The sequence below is a fragment of the Anser brachyrhynchus genome (genome assembly GCF_964034855.1).
Source record: "Anser brachyrhynchus genome assembly, chromosome: 14".
Lineage (NCBI taxonomy): Eukaryota > Metazoa > Chordata > Aves > Anseriformes > Anatidae > Anser > Anser brachyrhynchus.
In genome coordinates this window covers 20,380,489-20,396,610 of record NC_137709.1, presented here as the reverse complement: position 1 = coordinate 20,396,610, position 16,122 = coordinate 20,380,489, and the positions used below count along the sequence as shown (strand labels likewise).

General features: G+C 61.2%; 1 protein-coding gene across 2 annotated transcripts; it reads left to right on the top strand.

The window, feature by feature from the left end:
- Window positions 1-1,458: 1,458 nt before the first annotated feature.
- On the top strand, window positions 1,459-15,894 carry ARHGEF37 (Rho guanine nucleotide exchange factor 37). Of its 2 annotated transcripts, none has more exons than XM_080555218.1 (13): window positions 1,459-2,601; window positions 5,225-5,442; window positions 5,894-6,017; window positions 6,236-6,383; window positions 7,214-7,413; window positions 8,355-8,485; window positions 9,027-9,131; window positions 10,525-10,635; window positions 11,006-11,335; window positions 12,206-12,334; window positions 12,531-12,726; window positions 13,140-13,312; window positions 13,667-15,894. In XM_080555218.1, the coding sequence occupies exons 2-13, from the start codon at window positions 5,239-5,241 to the stop codon at window positions 13,874-13,876; spliced, it is 2,061 nt and encodes a 686-aa protein (XP_080411344.1). In that variant the 5' UTR covers window positions 1,459-2,601; window positions 5,225-5,238; the 3' UTR covers window positions 13,877-15,894. The 2 variants fall into 2 exon arrangements, with proteins under 2 accessions (XP_080411344.1, XP_080411345.1); XM_080555219.1 differs by lacking the exon at window positions 1,459-2,601 and adding an exon at window positions 3,107-3,437.
- Window positions 15,895-16,122: the final 228 nt, after the last annotated feature.

The window sequence follows — 16,122 nt, the reverse complement described above, 5'->3', positions numbered from 1 at the left end:
TACCCTCCACCACAGAGGTACCAGCAAGAAAAGGCCCAGAATCACCAGCCTTGGGAGGGCACAGGGGATCTCAGGGCAGAGAAAGAAATGCAGGGCATTAGGGGTGTGGTGGGGAGAGGGAAGGACCAAAGAGGCCAGTGGACATGAAGCTTCAGGCACTACAATGTCAGTACAGGAGACGGGAGCTGCAGCCTTGGAGAGGCAGAGAGGAGCTGAAGCTTCCTCCATGAAGCAGATCTGTCTACCCTTCACCTTCCTCGGGAGGATTGCTCTTTTCATGGGGTTGCCTGCAGTGGGGGAGGAAAAACCCACAGGAATGGAGGCTGAAGCCCACGGCCTGGGAGGAAGCAGGAGGGGCAGCGGCAGTGGTCTGTGTGCAGGAAACTGTCATCCAGCCATCATCGCGCTTCTTTTCCTGTGGGCACCAGGCACGTGCTGTGGGGAAACGAGAGCAGGGAGGTGATGGCACAGCTGGGGGCAGAGCTGTGATGGGGATTTCTGCCGCTGTGACCAAAGACACCCTCATGCAGCGCAGGGAAGGAGCACATCACGCAGCTAAGACAAACGCAGGCCTACAGCCCATAAACAACCCCCTTAGAAATAAAGAGCTGGCTCAATTTATTCTGCTTGGATCAAGTTCTACATCTGCTTATTTTTAGCCTTCTCCTCTGCCTCACGGTGGAGGCAGTGCCCTGCCGGCACGAGGCTGGAGCCTGCAGCTCCTGTCTGACCGCTGGAGCTAAGGCAGTCGCTGCCTGCTGGGAGCAGCCCCTCGGCGCAGCCCGGTGAGCCACGTGGGTGTCAGCACCGGCAGAAGGTGTGCCCAGCCCTCCTTGCTCCCATGGTGGATTTAAGTACCGGTTGTGTCAACTGGAAGGGGAAGAAGCAGGAAATGAAATGACATCTATATGGAATGGCATCTATGTGGTTTTACAGGTGGTGCTTTTTCTGATGTCCAGCTAGATACGAAGACCTTTAGCTTCACATCATTTTTCTCCTCTTCCTAGCACCTTGGCTCGAATCCCCTGCTTACACAGCACACACACACAGTGGTGTTGGAGGCAAAGTCCACTCCGTAAACCTGCAGTGTGGGAGGAAGCTCTGCAATTAGGACACACCTGCCAGCACATTCTCGAGCAAGCTATTTTTTTCCAAGTGTTTTTGTTTCCAATATGAATGGCTGATAGCAGCGTGTGGTCGTGAAGTCCTTTCAAAACGGGAATGAAATCCAAAGAACAGCAATAATAATGGAGAAAGATTAAATAAAGGAAACACAACTTTCCTGTACAAACACACTGCTCCGAGCAGAACCTCCTGCCTGCCGGTACTGGGCATACCCAGAGCTGTCGCGCTTTGCATGGCTGGAAGCTGTGTTTGTTTTCAGAGCAAGCCCTGGCTAGCTCACAGCACATCCGCTGTGTTCCCAGAGAGCCCCCTGATGGCTTTGGCGTTCACTGAGCAGCCTGAGCTTTAAGGTTTTGCGTAGCTGGAAAAATCCCTGCGCTCTGAGCCATCGGCAGCAAACAGCTTTGGGGCGAGATGTCAGCGGGCTGTCATCACCCTGCGCAGGGGCATCGCCCTGTCCCGGACCAGCCACTGAGCTCCCAAGCGGCAGAGGGTGTGAACGGGGCCGGGCAGTGGTGGAGGTGGCTCTGGGAGAAGCTTCCTGGAAAAACAGGCGTGCGGCGAGGCTGCACCAACCTGGTGTGCAGCAGGAGAAGGCAGCCCTGCCCTGCCGCCCCCGCCGCACTGCGCCCTCCCATGCGCCTTCCCCTCCAAGCTCACTGGGTGTCGTGTTTGCAGGGTCTGAGGGCTGGCTGGCCACGAGGACAGAGCACACTGGGGCCCTACAGATCAGCTTAATGGGAGCGCCAAACCTGGGAACACAACTGTGCTGGGCTAGCCTTCACCTATTTGCTTTTCCCTTGTAACCAGAGCCCAGCAGTGGCAGCCAGCCCACTCCCTCGCCTTCCCGGCTCCCCAGGGAGCCCTGGAGTGGTGACAGAGCTGTGACACCTGTCACAGAGCCACCCGTGTGGAGCCACACAGCCCCAGCCCTGGGCTGGACGGGAGGAAATCAAGAAGGAAACCGTTCACACCGGGGAAAACAACTCGGCAGCACAGTGGTCTTGCAAGGAAATCCCCTGAGCCATGTTTCCAAGCGTCTGAAAAAATGGATTGGAATTGAAAACGTGCCGGGGGAACACCCACAGTGTGAGCCAGCCGGGGCGGAGCGGGCAGCCAGGAATGCTGCCCTGCTGCCCCAGCCCGTCGGGGCAAAGGACATAGCCAGGAGGGGAGCACTGCCTGGCCAGGGCTCCGTCCGCACCTGGGGGAGCCTGTGCCAGGCCCTGGTGTGATAAGGCAGCCGGTGCTGATGTGGGCAGAGAGGTGGTGATGTGCCTCGAGGGGCGACGGCTTTGTCGGACATGGTGTCATTGCACCTGCCCAAGGACGGAGCTGGGAAACTCGTGACAGCACTGCAATGCTGGCCCAAAGGCCGCCTGGCTGGGCACCTCACTGCTTCACAGGTACTTGGGCGAGGCTAGAATCGCTGCTGCAGGGGAGGAAGAACACCTGTATCCCTGAAGTCCCAGCCAGGTAAGGCCCTCGCTGCCTGTCCGTGTGTGGGTCACTTGCGTGCTCCCGTGGCTGTGTCTCCCCCGGTGCACCCCTCCATAAGGCAGCGTGTGAGCCCTTTCTGTGGTGCCACTTTTGGGACGCTGTGTGTCAGCCCGGAAAAGGCCCAGTGTGGCTGTCACCTCCCTTCGGCTGGGCTGGGGACGAGCACAAGGCTGCGGGAGCCGGCTGTGCATCAGGCTCTGCCCTCTCATAGCTTGTTTGCAGGGCTGCAAGCACGGCGCAAGCAAAAAATAAATACGTATATCTACAAAATTAACACCAAACGCCTGTGGCTGCTGGCTGCACCACCTGTGGCACCACTTCCTTCGTTTCTGTTTGCTCCAAGCCCTCCCTGCGGCTGAGCAGTGGGGCACTGGCAGCGGGGCCAAGGGGATGCCCCAGCCCGGGGGGGGGGGTGTTGTCGGGGCGCGGGGATCCCGCTGGGGCTGGGGGGGCTCTGGGGCGGAGGCCGGGCACCTGCAGCAAGCTCGGGGCCGGGAGCGCAGGGCGGCAGGAGCGAAGGCAGCAGGCACCGGGACACCAGGGGCCGCGCTCGCTCGCAGCGGGGGGGAACCTGCGCCTGCTGCGGGCGCGCTGCGGGCACAGCTACCGGGGGGGGGGGGGGCTCTGCTCCCGGCCCCCCGAAGCCCCCAGCTCCTGGGGAAGCCGGGACCCTGCCGGACACCCTCAGCCCTCGCTGGGGGCCGGCCCTGCCCGCCCGCGGCCCCGCCGCCGTGACGCAGCGGGTTTATCACTAGCTCCCCCCCCAGCAGCGGGAGCGCGGATCCCGGCGCCAGCCCCTGCCTCGGCCGCAGGTAAGAGCCGGGGGGAGCCGGGGGCTCGCAGCCGGCCCTGCTCTGCCCCCCCGGGGGGGTGGGGGGGTGGGATTTAGGGTGCTGGGCCCGGGGTGCTGCCAGCCCCAGGCGCAGCGGGCAGGGATGCTGCGAGCCGGGGGGGCGCCGGGGGAGGCAGGCAGGGAGGGGAGCGGGGGATCAACCCGCTCGGCAGTCCGCTCGCTGCTGAGTTTGGATTTTATTCTTCCTCTGGGGTGTCAGATGGAAGGGGGGGAGAGGTTTCCTCAGCCTGGGAATGATCCCCAGGGATGCTGGCACAGGGACCAGTGACACCCCAGGGCAGCCGCACGGATGCTGCCGTAGGGACTGGTGACACCGCAGGTGCTGGCGTAGGGACCAGCGACACCCCGAAACCCCAGGGAAACCAGCACAGGGCAGCAGCGGGGGCTCAGGGAGTGGGGCTGGACCCTCAGCTCTGCCCTCACCTCGGTCCCCGCACCTGCGTGCCCAGCACCACACAGAGCTCACAGCCAGCTCTGCCAGCCCCAGCCATTCGCTTGTTTAACGACGTTTGGTGGCATCCCTCTGACTGGGCACCTCCATGGTACCCAGAAGGATGCAGGATCCTGCTCCCCATGCCCCACCGCAGCCGACGTGCAGATATACCCAATATGCATAGGGCAGGGATGCCTGCTCATGGGGTGAAGTTCTGCAAGGTGGGCAGAGGTGCCATGCCTTCCCTCTCAGCGTATGTCCCTTGCCAAGCCCAGGGCTCCTCCAGAGCAGCTCTGGGCTTTGCTAGGCAGGGTCATCCATGCTACCCAGTGCTCACAGCCACATTGCCCGCTATTTGCTAGAGCAGACCCCGAGCAGAGGCTCCGGTTTGTCCTCAGCCCCCTGCTCCCCTGCAGGTGCCCGGGGCTTTCTGCACCCGTGGGACCGCGGTGCTGTGCAGCTGCATGCTGGGGGCCGTGCTGGCGTGGGCCGGGCTGTTTCTCTCTCTCTCAAGGCCTCCTGCCTCACGCTGCCAGGTCACAGCACTATCTGTGCTGCCTTGAGAGCTGCACCTTCCTCCTCGGCATCAGCATGAAGAGGGGACATTCCCCAGGAAGGGAAATGCCATGAATCAGCTTCCACTTTTCTTGTTCTCTGAGGGCAGAGGGAGCTGGAGCAGGCACCGCAGTGCAAAGCACCAGGGGCTTCCAGTGCCTCTGGCAAAGGCACCCACGCCTTTGCCCACTTCTTCCCTCCCCCTCACCCCCCAGTAAATCAGCTCTGCCTAGCACAGAAACGCCTGTTGTTCAGGCACTGCAAAAACACTCTTTGTACTTTGAATAGGACTCTTGAATGCGAGGCAGCACGCCAGGCGCTGCCACAGCAATATCAGCCAGCCTGGGCAGTGCCAGCGCGGGCACGGAGGTGTTGAAGCCCCAGGCTGCTCTCGGGGCAGGGGGGCAGAGCTGGTGCTGGGGGTGCTGCTGCAGCCCCCTGCCTGCAGCCAGGGCTGTCCTTGTCTGCTCCCAGCCGCTGGAATTTGGGCACGGGTGCTCGGCAAGTCCCCGCCTGCCTCACGTGGGTGCCTGCCCTTGAGAGCTGGCTTGCTCCTCACCTGCAGTGTTTTTATGGTTTTATGGTTTTGGAGTATGGCACCGCAGCTTGTGTGTCCTGTGCAACAAGCGTGCATCCCGGAGATGTGCCCGGGGACGTGCTCCCTGCCCTGGTACAGGGGGACCGAGCGTGGGCACCAAGCCAGACCCCGTAGAACAGTCCCTGCTCAGCCCATGACCTGAACACACCTGCCCTTGCAGAGCATCCCGCCGGCATGGCGAGCCCCCACACCGAAGAGCCGCCCACCAAGGGCACAGCCGACCCCGACGCACACATCTACGAGGAGGTTACGCTCTGCGAGAGGATGGAGCTCAGCCAGCGGCTGGCTGTGGAGGAGCTGATCACCACCGAGGCCAGCTACGTGCACAACCTCCAGCTGTGCCTGTCGGACATCCGGGCACACCTCCAGCAGAAGCAGGTGAGGGGGGCTGTCGGCACCTTTGCTGAGGCTGGGGACTGTAGGGTGAGCCCATCGAGAGTGGTGGGGCACCCGAATCCTGGCAAGGCCAGTGCTGAGCACGGCTGCGAGGTCACTGCCTGCTCACCCTGCTCTCCCAGCCTCCCCAGATGCCTCCATCAGCCAAGGTCCTCTGTTGGACAGTCATCAGGTCTGACCCAGTACAGCCATCCTAAGGCTCTAACTGGTACCTTTGTAATGTTAGAAAGGCCTCATTGTCCTGCTTGGGAACAAAACCAGCTCTCAGTATCTCCAAATGCCTCCTGGAATGGAGCATTTCCAGCTCCTCAAATGTCATGTGAGGCAGCTGGAAGGACGCTGGTGCTTGGGAGGGTGGGCGTGACTCTGGGATGCAAGATCCACCTTCACCTCATTTATTTGGCTTGTTCTGGGGCAACTTTGTTCCCTTCAGCTGCCTGATTTTGACCTGGAAGGACTCTTCTCCAACATTGACGACATCCTTCACCTCTCCAGACAGTTTCTCAGGGGGCTTGAGGCCACGGCTGCGCAGGAGCACGATCAGCTGCTGGGCATCAGTAAGTGGGGCAGTGCCAAGAGCAGATCCACGCCAGTGGCCCCTCTGCAGCCAGGGGTCTCTGCTGGATTTCTGACCTGCAGAAAGCGAGTGCTTGGGGGCAGCGTCGGGCCCAGCCCGGCAGAGGTGCCTGGGGGTGCAGAGCTGTCTCGGTGTGCGGGACGAGACCCCTCCCCATGGGAAAGGAGCAGCCTCTCCAGCCTGGCCCTCCTTCCCCAGGCACCCTGTTCCAGGAGTTCAAAGAGGAGATGGAGACCGTTTACAAGATCTACTGCGCCAGCTATGAGCACGCCCTCCTGCTGGTGGAGAGCTACCGCAAGGACCCCAGGCTGCAGGAGGAGATCATGGACACCCTGAATGCAACCGTGTAGGTACCTGCTGCCGAGACTACCTCCTCCCTCTCCATGGTTTGCCTGCTGGCCTTGCCCTTCTAAACAAGCTGCCTTCTCGGTGCCCAGGAGCACGCACCCATGCTGAGTGCAGGATCATCATGGCATTGCCTGCTGTAGTTGCTGGCAGCCTCTCCTGCATCCTCTGGGACCTACCAAACTGGCACTACAGCCTGGGGGTCTCTTATGGCAGAACCCAAAGCAAGGGATGGGGTGGCACCCACAGCCCCTGCCCGCTCCTCACCCCCACATCGCTCCCATCCAAAGGGCTGTGCCCACGGAGGGCATGCACTCCCCGGTGTCACTAGAGAGACAGGCTGGCCCTAGGGGACTGCTCCAGCCCTATCAACGTGGTCACGAGCACTGCCAGCAGCAGGAATGGCAGCGGAGGAGCCGCTGGGGTTTCCTGCTGCTTGGAGCACTGCTGACATGACTCCTGAGACCGGTTGTGTGGGAAGGAGGGGGCCCTGCCTGCATACCCCGTGCCTGGCAGCTGGACAAGCCCAGTACTCTTCGGGGAGGCCAGGAACCCTCCTGGGGCTGGCACTGCCTTCAGGGCTGGGGGTGACAGCAGCCCCCTGCCAGCACTGCCCAGGGGGGCACAGCTGGTGGGGAGCTGGGATTCATGGCCACAAACCCCACCAGGACTGCAGGCACAGCTCACCTGCAGGTCCAAGGCAGCAAATCTCTCCTGGTGCTGGAGAGGCTCCGTTTTCTCCCCAAAATGCTTGCAGAGAAGCATGGAGAGGCAGCAGGGCAGGAGGGCTGCTCTTTCCCATCGGCCTCACGAAATTCCCCTCTCCACCAGGCCTCATACGAGCGCCTCGGACCTCAGCTTCTTCCTGGTGATGCCAGTGCAGAGGATCACCAAATACCCACTGCTGCTGGGCAAGATCCTGGAGAACACCCCCGCCGGCACCAGCACCCACCAGGCCCTCGCCGCAGCCGTCAGCGCCATGGCCCAGGCCAATGCCAACATCAATGAGTACAAGCGGCAGCGGGAAGTGGGTGAGTGGGGGCACGGTTAGGGCAGGGGGCACGGTACTGGCAATGGACTCGGTGCCTGGGAAGCCTCAGTCCAACCCCAGTCGTGCCCTGATGTTTTTGCGTTAATTCCTGCTCAAGTCCAAGCTCTCCCTTCCTCCTGCCCTCTGGTGGAGCTGCAGCAGGGGCGGTGTGCCGGCAGCTCCTGGCACTGTGCTCATTAAGAGGGCCGCAAGGCACCGCTGGTCCTGCTCGGACAAATGCCACCCTGGCCAAGCTGCAGGGGCAGGGTGGCACGGGGTGGGGGGGGGGGGGGACAGAACTGGTCTGCCTGCATTCCCCGGGCTGGGGAATCGGGAGGAACAGCCCTGCCCTTGGGACAGGAGAAATCAAGCTCCCCACAAACGGGAACTCACTTTTCTTTCTGGTTTTCATGGTAATTTCCCCGGGGCTGCCCTTCTTTGATGTGGGCTGTGCTTATCCTGTTGATCAGCCCCAGCCTCGCTGCTGTTCGCACCTCGTAGTTTCCCTGCTTTGCCAGGCTGCTGAGGATGCTCTTACAACTTCTCCAGCCGTGTCTCGTTTTCCTCTCATTCCCAGCAGCTTCCAACCAGCTGCCCCAGCACGCACCGAGGCCTCTCAGGCTGCGAGGCAGAGCCAGGACAAGGGACACATCTGCCTGCAGCGAAACTGCCAGCACACAGCGCTGCATCAAACCCAGAGCCAGATCTGCTGTGCTGGGTTAGATCTGTGTCTGCCAGGGGCTGTGGGCAGGATTTTGGGTCCCTGCTGTCCTATGAGCAATGAACAATGCACCCTCAGGGTCCTGTGGATGCTGTAGGGGAGGGCAGTTGTGCGAGCAGCCCCTTTGCCCGTTCCCCTGCAGAGCCAGTGCTGGGCCCCCGGGGACGCCTGGCCCCTCACCAGCTTTTTTCCCTCCCCACATCATGTCTCCCCCGAGGCAGCGACCAAATACAACAAGGCTGAGCACCTGACGCTGCGGGACCGCCTGGCTCGCCTCAACACCCACTCCATTGCCAAGAAGACCACGCGGCTGAGCCGGCTCCTCATGCACGAGGCCGGCTTCGTGAGCAAGGTGCGAGCCCGCCCGTCCGTGACCAGCACCCGCTGCTCCTCCTCTGGCTGCTTCTGGCACTTTCCTCCCATACCCAAGGTGGGGAGAGCTGAGCCTGGCCGATGCTGACGCCCAGTGGCCCGTGCTACCATACGAGCCCCTGTCCCACTGCCAAGTGACCTAAGGGTGGCTCCTGCTGCCCCATTGCAAGGGTCAGGAATGCAGGTACAGAGCTCCCTGCCTGCCTCCGTGGGAGCTGCAGGCATTACAGGGAAGCACCTTGACCTCCAGAAGCCCTGCAGACCCTTGGGCATCCCAACAAAAGCAAACAAACCCAGTGGCAGGGAGCACTGCTTGCAGCTGTGGCATTTTCCCCAACACCACCACAACCCCATGCAGTGCCCTGCTCCCGCGTGCATCCCACACACCCCAGACCTTGGCCCTTTTCAAACTCCTGCAGCCCCTCAGGGTCTCCCCCTCCTCATCCCCCAGCTTCATCACCCCTGCCTGAACCCTTCCCTGGCCTGCCTGAGCCAGGGACAAGCTGCCCCTTGTCTTGCAGACAGAGGACAAGGAATATGACAACCTGGAGGAGAAGTTCCAGAGCGTGGCATCCAGTGTGGCTGGGCTGAAGGAGAACGTGGCATCCTATATGGCACATTTAGAGGTAAAACCCTGACCGCTTGCAGGGGACTGGCCCCATCCAGGCCTCAGGACGCATTTCAGAGGGTTGCAGAACACTTCCAAGCAAGGAAACAGCAGCTGGAAATGTTCAGGGACTTGCAGCTCTCAGCTAAAATGAATTGTTGTGCTGGGGGCTTGCACAATATCTGAGGATCGCTCCTGTCCAGGGGAGGTTAAAACAAAGGCGTCATCGGCAGAGTTGGGTGTCTATTGGGAGCAATCAGTCCTTATGCTGATCATTACTGCAAGGCATCAAACAGCTGAAAGTGCTAAATGTTGTTCAGCCTGGAAACTCTTGCATTAAGAGACAGAAGGCAGAAGTGTCCCCAAATCAGGCACAACAGCAGACTTCCTTTTGGAGGTGCCCTGGGTCAGTAATTGCTATGATTTTCTCATTGAAATCCCTCAGGGCATCTGAAGGAAATGAAAGTATGAGTGATGGCAAAGCTTGCAGTCCCCAGACACTATTACCAGGAAAATCTCAGGAAATGGCAGAGGGTTCAGAGAGCAGAAATTCGAAGGGTGGAAAGATCTTGTCATGAAAATATTGAGAAAGGTTCCCCAGGTTGGATTGGGATGGAGGAAAATGGGACAGGAAAACTCCCTGGAGCCCAAAGAGTGGGTAAAAAGGACGGAAAACAAGAGGATGGCAATCTGCACACCAGTGAGATGTGGCAGGGTCTGACTGTTCCCCAGGATATCGTGTGTGCCTGGAAACCTGCCTGGCACTGCCCCTCGGGGAGCTGCATCTCCGTAAGTCACCTCCTTGACTTCAACCAGGGCATCAGGGGTCTGCAGACAGGCCTGGCAGCCTGGGAAATAAGCTGGGGTAGGAGTCGTGCTGGGCTTGGATGTTGGGGAAGGTGCCTGCTGCACCTGTGCCATGTCTCTTTCCCTTGGAAAGCTTCTTGCAGCCATCCCAGGGAGTCACTGAAGATATTCCCGTAGGGCAGGGGTGGCCTGGCCTCTCCCCACGCTGGCTGGCAGGGCTCTGTGCATGTGTGCCCCTAGCACAAAGCAGAAGCAAACCTTGCTTCATACATCGCCACGAGCACCTCTGCAGGGCTGGGGAGCAGCACACAGAGCAGTGATCAGAGCTGCCACCTCCTGCTCACAGGGTCAAACCCTTTTGTATTTCCATCTCCAGTCCCTTCTGTGGCAGGGAGGGCCAAAAAGGAGAGGTATCCTTTCCCTTCCCACCCCTCATGCTCTCCATAAATGCTTTGCACACAAACACAAGGAAGCCCCCAAGCTGCTGGAGCACCAAACCCAAGTGTCAGGGCGGTGTGCCTTTGGGAACGTGGGTGTAGGGGAATGTGGTGGGCTGGTGCTGGGCAGCGTCTGGAGGCCAGCCCCGATCGCTTCCTCCTTTTCAGGCGTTCCTGGTGCCTGCCCCACACAAGCGAGAGCTGCAGATGGAGGAGGGCCCTGCCCAGCAGTACCACCGCCTCGCAGAGCACCTCCACCGCGCTGTTTTCCCCGAGTTTGTGAGTGCTCCTTCCCCACAGGTCTCCAGGGTCACAAGCAAGCATTACCAGGGCTGGCTGCTCCCCAGGGGCAGGGGAGCCAGGAGCTGAGGGCGGCCCCAGTGCAGGCAGCGTCCTCACCAGCAGGCGCAGCCCCGGGGGGCCTGTGGAGCCCCGGTTTTGTGTTATGGCCAGTGTGACTGCTCTACCAAGGGGCTGCTTTGGTGGGCGTCCCATGTGCCTGCAGGGAAGGACACCTCGGGAGCGCCCTACTCCACACAAGCCCTCCAACCGGTCCCCCAGGCCTTTCCTAATGCACAAGACAGCGCCCCGTGCAGACGGCTGGGCCTGCTGGGGTTCACGTGGAGATTTGGGTCCTCTTGCCCCACAGAAGCGACGCCTGGACAGGCTGGTCTGGCAGCCCCTCTGCAGCCTCTCGGAGATGCTGGTGGGGCCACAGCAGCTGGTCAAGAAGCGCCTGGACAAGCTGCTGGACTACGAGGAGATCCAGGAGCGCAAGAGCGAGCTGGGCAGTGTGACGTATGACGAGGAAGCTGCCATGAACACCTACCTTGCCATCAATGCCCTGCTCGTGGCCGAGCTCCCGCGGTTCAACCAGGTGGCTGTGCAGCTCCTGGGGCAGGTGCTGGGCTCCCTCTGCGTCCTGCACCAGGACCTGGCTGCGGAGGTCCTGCACGAGGCGGAAAAGGAGCTGAAGCAGGTGAGGGAGGCTCTTCAGCGTGGGGGCACATGCTGGTGTACGTGCTGAGCCTGACCTGCCTTCGGGCCGTGAGGGCCCTTAGGGCTCGCTGTGTCCCTGGCCTGCCCTGCAGGCACGCAGCTCCCTGTCCAGCACTTGTAAGCGATCCCTCCTCCCTGTCGTCCAGGGAAAGCCAAATTTTCTCTTCCTCGCTGCCAGGAGCTGTCCTGTTCTCTGTTGGAGGGTAGCGCTAGTAATTTGTTGATGTGGTGCTGGGAGAATCAGTGCTCGCTCTGAGCTCTGGAGAGCTCTGTGCTGGGAAGGGGAAGGAGGAGGAGGACAAGGAGGAGGAGGAGAGCTCCTGGCCTGGAGAAGGAGCATTGCTTGGGCCCCCAAACCCTGGGAGATGCCTCCCGGGAGGCCTCACCCCACGGGCACCGTGAGCCTGCTGTTGGCAAGCGATGGCTCTGCTCAGGGATGAGCATGGCCCTGGCCTGAGCCGTGACCAAGACGAGGACGTGGTGCAGCCGCACCTCAGGCACTGCTGGCATGTCCCCAGTGGTGGGGCTGGGTTCCCCTTGCTCGGCCTGGGGGCTTGTGGTGCAGAGCCCTGAGCTAGACCCTCCTGTGTCCCTCAGGGTGAGGTGTTACAGGCTGGGGGCTCAGGACAGGACCTGGGCACTGCTCCTTTGGGTGCAGCCCAACGGCTCACAGCCAGAGGGCAGCAGCTCTTGTTGCTGAGGGGGGTTGGATCTCAACTGCAAGGTGCATCTTTAGCACTCTGTTCTCTTGCTTTGTCACCTCTTTTCTTCTTGCTCCTTTTTTTCTGACCCTACCCGCAGCTCTGTGCATCCCTACAGGCCCCTCTGACCTCAGGGTCTGTCTTCACAGCTGCCCCATGGCCACATGCCTCTGCCTGCTTTCTGGAGGCTGGTGGAGGACACTCTGCAGCAGGCTGGTGCCCAGCTCCGTACGTTCACCCAGGCGTTTGAGACGGTCACACCAGGCCCCGTGACGCAGGTAGGAGCTGGGAGGGGTGCCCTGGGCCAGCAGGACTGAGGCTGCATGGTGCAGGACATCTCCCGGGGGGAGGCTGGCTCAGACAGCAGCACAGGAGGTCACTGCAGCCACAGCGTGCACATGGAGCATGCACGTGGAGCACCTCAGCCTGCTGCATGTCTGATTAAATGCTCCTGTGTCTCTTGCTCCCTGCCAGCCCCTGACCCCTGCTGAGGAGCGGAAGGTCCTTTCCCTCGTGAGCAAACATGGCCCAGACAAACTTTACCAAGTGACAAGCAACGTCAGCGGCAGCAAAGACTTGGACCTGACCTTGCAAAGGGGACAGATTGTGGCTCTGCTGCAACGCGTCGACACCAAGGGCAACACGAGCAGATGGCTGGTGGATGCTGGAGGTACTGCGAGCGCTGCGGGGAGGCTCTCCCTGCCATGGCACCAGGGTCAGAAACCAAATCCGAACCATTTTCTCAGCTTGGGTGAAGGTGGCTCAGACCAAACCCAGCTCTGCTTTGCCAGCTACACCTGTAGCCTTTAGCTCTAAACCATGCGTTTCCACATTTGTTCCCCAAGGGAGCACTTGAGAATTGTCATGGCTGGGAAAGGAGAACCCTGTGCATGCAGAAACATCCTGAAACCCCTTTTTTTGGATTTTGCTGCTGGATGTCCCCTAGCAATGGGCCAGTTTAAGCAGGGCTCCTGTGCCATGAAAGGCAATAGCCAGGTTATCCTCCCTCTCTCCTCCAGCCAGCCCTACATGTGTCAGGCAGCAGGGCTGATTGAACGGTGTGTGTGTGTGCGTGTCCTCCAGGTCCCCGAGGGTTTGTGCCTGCTGCCAAACTGCAGCCCTATAGCCCGGTGCAAAGCCAGCAGCCCGGGATGCAGACACCAACCCTGGAGAGTGTCCCAGACAGAAGGCGACATTCATACGCATCACCTGAGGCTCCCAGGCCCCAGGTGGCCACGTTCACCCCGGCTTTCCAGGTGAGAGTGGAGGACACCCCTGGGGCTGTTCCTCATGACCCTGCTAGCTCGGTGCTTGTCCCTGCATGCGGGTGGGGATGTGGACCTGCTTTTCCAGCACGTGGGATCATATACATGTAGCTGTGTGCCTGGCAGGAGTGGCACAGCTGGGATTTGCCTTGCTGGGACCTGCTGTGGACAGAGCAAAGCGAGTTGTGCCTGGTGGGGTCCCCACCGTCCCTCCACTGATGGCAGGACTGTGCTGCCCTCTTGGAAATAGCCTCTGTGTCCCCTATAGATCCTGCCCTGCCTGTCCCTTCCCCTCTTGTCTCCTCTTCCCAGCAAGGGCTCCCTCACCTCCTTCACCTTCCGCAGGTGGTCGCTGGCTTCTCCTTTGCTGCCAGGAGTCCGCAGGAGGTCAGCCTGCAGGCGGGGCAGCCCGTGGTGGTGCTGGAGCCACATGACAAGAAGGGCAGTACGGAGTGGAGCCTGGTGGAGGTGAATGGCCAGAGGGGCTATGTGCCCTCCAGCTACCTGGTGACAGTCCCCGTGCAGGAGCCCATGGGCTGGAGCTTGCCCGTGTGAGCACTGTCAGCCCACCACCCCAGGGCACAGGCTTCGTGCTGCTTTCAGCTGAGAGCCATCCGCTTGGCACCCGAGGAGCTCGTCGCAGAGATGCTGAAGGGGGGTGGCTGCACGGCCCCGGGCTGGGGAAGCAGCAGGATATGGCCCAGGGGACATGGGCACAGGCACGGAGGTGGGGAGACGTGTTTTGTGCCGATGGGCACGAGGGCAGGAAGGCAGGAGGGTGGCGTGTCCCACGTGTGTTTGCTTACTGCTGGGAGACACAGAGGGAAGGCTCGGGACGGAGTGCCAGCAGGTGGCTGCAGGTTTGCAGGGGTTTGTTGAAATTTGTGTCAGTGGGAAAAATGTCCCTAGGGATGATGAGATGGAACTGTCCGTAGGTAGTTCAGGTCCAAGCTGCCAAGGCTGCAGTGCCACAGGGGGGCGAGGGGAGGTAGCTGGTGCTGCTCATTTGCTCTCCCAGCCCCAAGGGGTGAGCTGGGCTCTGCAGTACCAGCTATTCCTGCGCCGAACCTCAATGGCCATGGGACCTCACCTGCAGGCTCTGTCCCCAGGAGGTGCCCTTGGACATGGTGTGAGGCTGCGAGGCACCAACGTCCCTCACTTCTCCCAGAATATTTCCCAAACCCTTTGTACCCACTGCTGTCCCAAGCCTCGAGCTGCTCCCTCAGGGTGAGCGGAGGGCACAGGTCTCTTCCAGCCTAACCACAAGGAAAAATAAAGGGCACAAGAGTGCCTTTAAATAGCACGGCGAGGACACACTCTCCTAGGAGGAATGCTCTGGCCAGGCGGGCGGAACATGCTTGTGACCAGGGACGGGGGATGACGGGCAGGGACGGCTCCTGGCCAGGCGCCGGGGCCAAGGTTAGGCATTGGAGCAGGGCCATGCCCGTGGCAGATGCTCCCAGCCCGGGGTCTCGCCGTGCCCAGGGCTCTGCGGGGTGGCTCCTGCTGCCTGCGTCCTGCCCGCTGCCCTGCAAGGAGTTTGGTGCTGGCGCAGCGCTGGGGCTAATTCACATCCTGGACGTGGAGGCATTTGGATGGTGTCCACATGCAGGGTGTGCCAGCAGGGATCAAATCTGACCTGCTGGCCCCTGGCCCACTTGTTTGTGTGCTGGGGGGGTGCACAGTGGTCAAGGCAAGGCCAGTGTGGGTTAAACGGGGCTTCTTGTTGGCACAGAGGGCTGCAGAGCCCTGGGAGGGTCTGCAGAGCTGATATGTTGGCCTAGCATTGCGTTAGCTCCATGAGCACGGATTGTTTGCGGAGCAGGAGCTCCCTTCATCCCCATGGCAGCTCCAGGCAGCATGCTGCAGACGTGCCCTGCCCCATCTTCCTGGTGTGCCGGATCCAGCCCTGTGCTCGGGGAGGCGCAGAGCTGCTCCCCTGCCTCTCTGCCCACTGCTTCGTCCCCAAGGACAACAGCATCCCCCATTCCCTTGCTCAGGTGGGAAGAGAGAGGCAAAAGAGGTGTCCCCGAGGAGCAGGGTGCCAGCACAGCCATGTTCCTGCAGGCAGGAGGTGGCTGCTCAGGCTCTGCTCTGCCCCTGCCTTGTCTCCCTGCCCAGGTGTGCACAGCCCCAGAGACACAGCAGGAGGCTTGGCAGGGCAGCAGCCGCAGCGTGCCTGCAGCTGGGCACACCGGGGGCAGGCAGGGATGGCCGTGAGCCCAGTCCAGCCAGCACCACAAAGAGGAGAGCAGCATCCGTGGAAGTCCCAAGCTAGGGTTCCCAAACGCTGACCCATCCCCACACCCCAGGGTGCAAGGAGGGGAGGAAACGTGCAGCAGTGTGCAGGGAGAGGGGCTGGATGCAGGAGCCGTGTGGCCCAGGGGAAGCAGGACCCCCAGGACCCGCCGGGAAAGCTGCCCACAGGGCCAGAAGGGGGCTGAGCTCCGCAGAGTGCGGCCCTGGGGCTGGGAGGTGGGAAGGGAGGTACGAGCAGCGCTGCTGGCTCCTGCCTTGCACAGCCAGCACCTGAATTGTCTAATAAAGTGTGAAATTGCTTTCATGCTCTGCTACCTTTGCTGAGACAGACCATCATTAAGGCCCTCCCTTCCCAGCCAGCAGCTGGCTGCTGCCTCTGTCCCTGCTGTCACGGCACTGCCAGATGAGCCGCCGGCTCGAGCTGTGCCCGGCTCAGCCCCACAGCAGTGCTGTGCCTGCTGGTACCCTCCAGCCAGTGCCTTGCCTCCTGCTCAGCCCCTTCCCAGAACATTGCGCCCAGCATTTGGCTGGCCGTGAAACCG